Raw genomic sequence first — 1,236 nt, 5'->3', positions numbered from 1 at the left:
AAACAGGCAACCGCTGGAAGCAGCTGCAAGGGCGCTGAGACAGCGGTCAGCAAACATGTCAACAGCCTTGCAAATTCAATCAATTACAGCAGTTACAGACTACGGAACCCAAACCGCAAGCACCAACGGTTACAATAGCAATAGCGAAGGGTCCTGCACATACCCAAGCATAACGGCGAAAGCGAAGCCAGCAACATGCAAAGTAAATCAAGAGGCACACCAAAAAATTAACAGAAACACAGTAGGCAAAGGCAAATTCAACCAGCTGAAATTAATTGACGACACTTACCTGACAACGATAACGATAAGCGCGGTAGCCGGCAAAAAAGGGTCTCCTACAGGCAGTTCTACAAACACCGGCCAGAAAGATTGCCAGCACGGCGGGTCGCCAGGGGCGGACTTTGCCGGAGACAACGCTCTAGGACTGAAAATAACAAAACTAGGAACCTCAGAAAGCACCACGACGCAAACAATAACCAAAACAGGCGCAGAGTGTCCAAACAAACAGCAGACAGAAAGCACGACAGCAGCTCAGAGACTTGCCTACCTTGTATGTGAAGCAGAAGAAGCCAAACTGCCAAATGTGCCGCTACTTTCTGACGTAAAACTGGAAGACATATTCGGCGACGCCAGCATTCTAGCGGCACTAAGTGCGATGCTACTCCCAGATAAAGGCGGAGCAGACGAATTCTCAGAACAACATAAGAACAAACTTAAAAAAATAATAAACCAGTTTATGGCGCCAACGACCAAGCGTTTCAAGCAACCTACATAAAACCTCTTACGGAAAACATAAAATTCAAATTTAATGGAATCGACGTTGCGGGCACAGTCATTGACCTAATGACAGGTAGCCAAGGACCGTTGGCAATAGCTTACTACGCAGGAAAGAATGTTCCAAAACAAAAATCAATAACCAACACACCCTTGGTTGAATCAAAGAAAGGAACCGAGTGTGAATTAATAGCAGACAAAGAGAAATGCAAAACAGCAGACGGATGCGAATTGAAAGGTGAAAAATGTGTAGCTAAAAAGACAATAGAGGGAGTAGTAACAGGTTCTCAAAACACCACAGGAAGCAACTCGTTTCTTATTAACAAGGCCCCTCTTTTGCTTGGATTTTTGATTGTAGAATAAAAATTTTAAGAATTATTTGTAAAATATCTTTGCTTAATTTTATGAAATATATGATGTTTTCTATTTTGAGACAATTTGAGATATTTTAACACTTTTTTT

General features: G+C 42.6%; 1 protein-coding gene across 1 annotated transcript; it reads left to right on the top strand.

The window, feature by feature from the left end:
* Window positions 1-55: 55 nt before the first annotated feature.
* Window positions 56-775, top strand: TEOVI_000508700 (variant surface glycoprotein (VSG), putative; the record flags this gene model as incomplete). Its single annotated transcript, XM_067223678.1, has 1 exon — window positions 56-775. One exon carries the CDS (start codon window positions 56-58, stop codon window positions 773-775), a length of 720 nt encoding a protein of 239 aa, XP_067079779.1.
* Window positions 776-1,236: the final 461 nt, after the last annotated feature.

Source organism: Trypanosoma equiperdum (genome assembly GCF_001457755.1).
Source record: "Trypanosoma equiperdum strain OVI genome assembly, contig: ctg_1926, whole genome shotgun sequence".
Lineage (NCBI taxonomy): Eukaryota > Euglenozoa > Kinetoplastea > Trypanosomatida > Trypanosomatidae > Trypanosoma > Trypanosoma equiperdum.
Note: the sequence above shows the minus strand (reverse complement) of the source record. Positions and strands in the feature narration are given on the sequence as shown.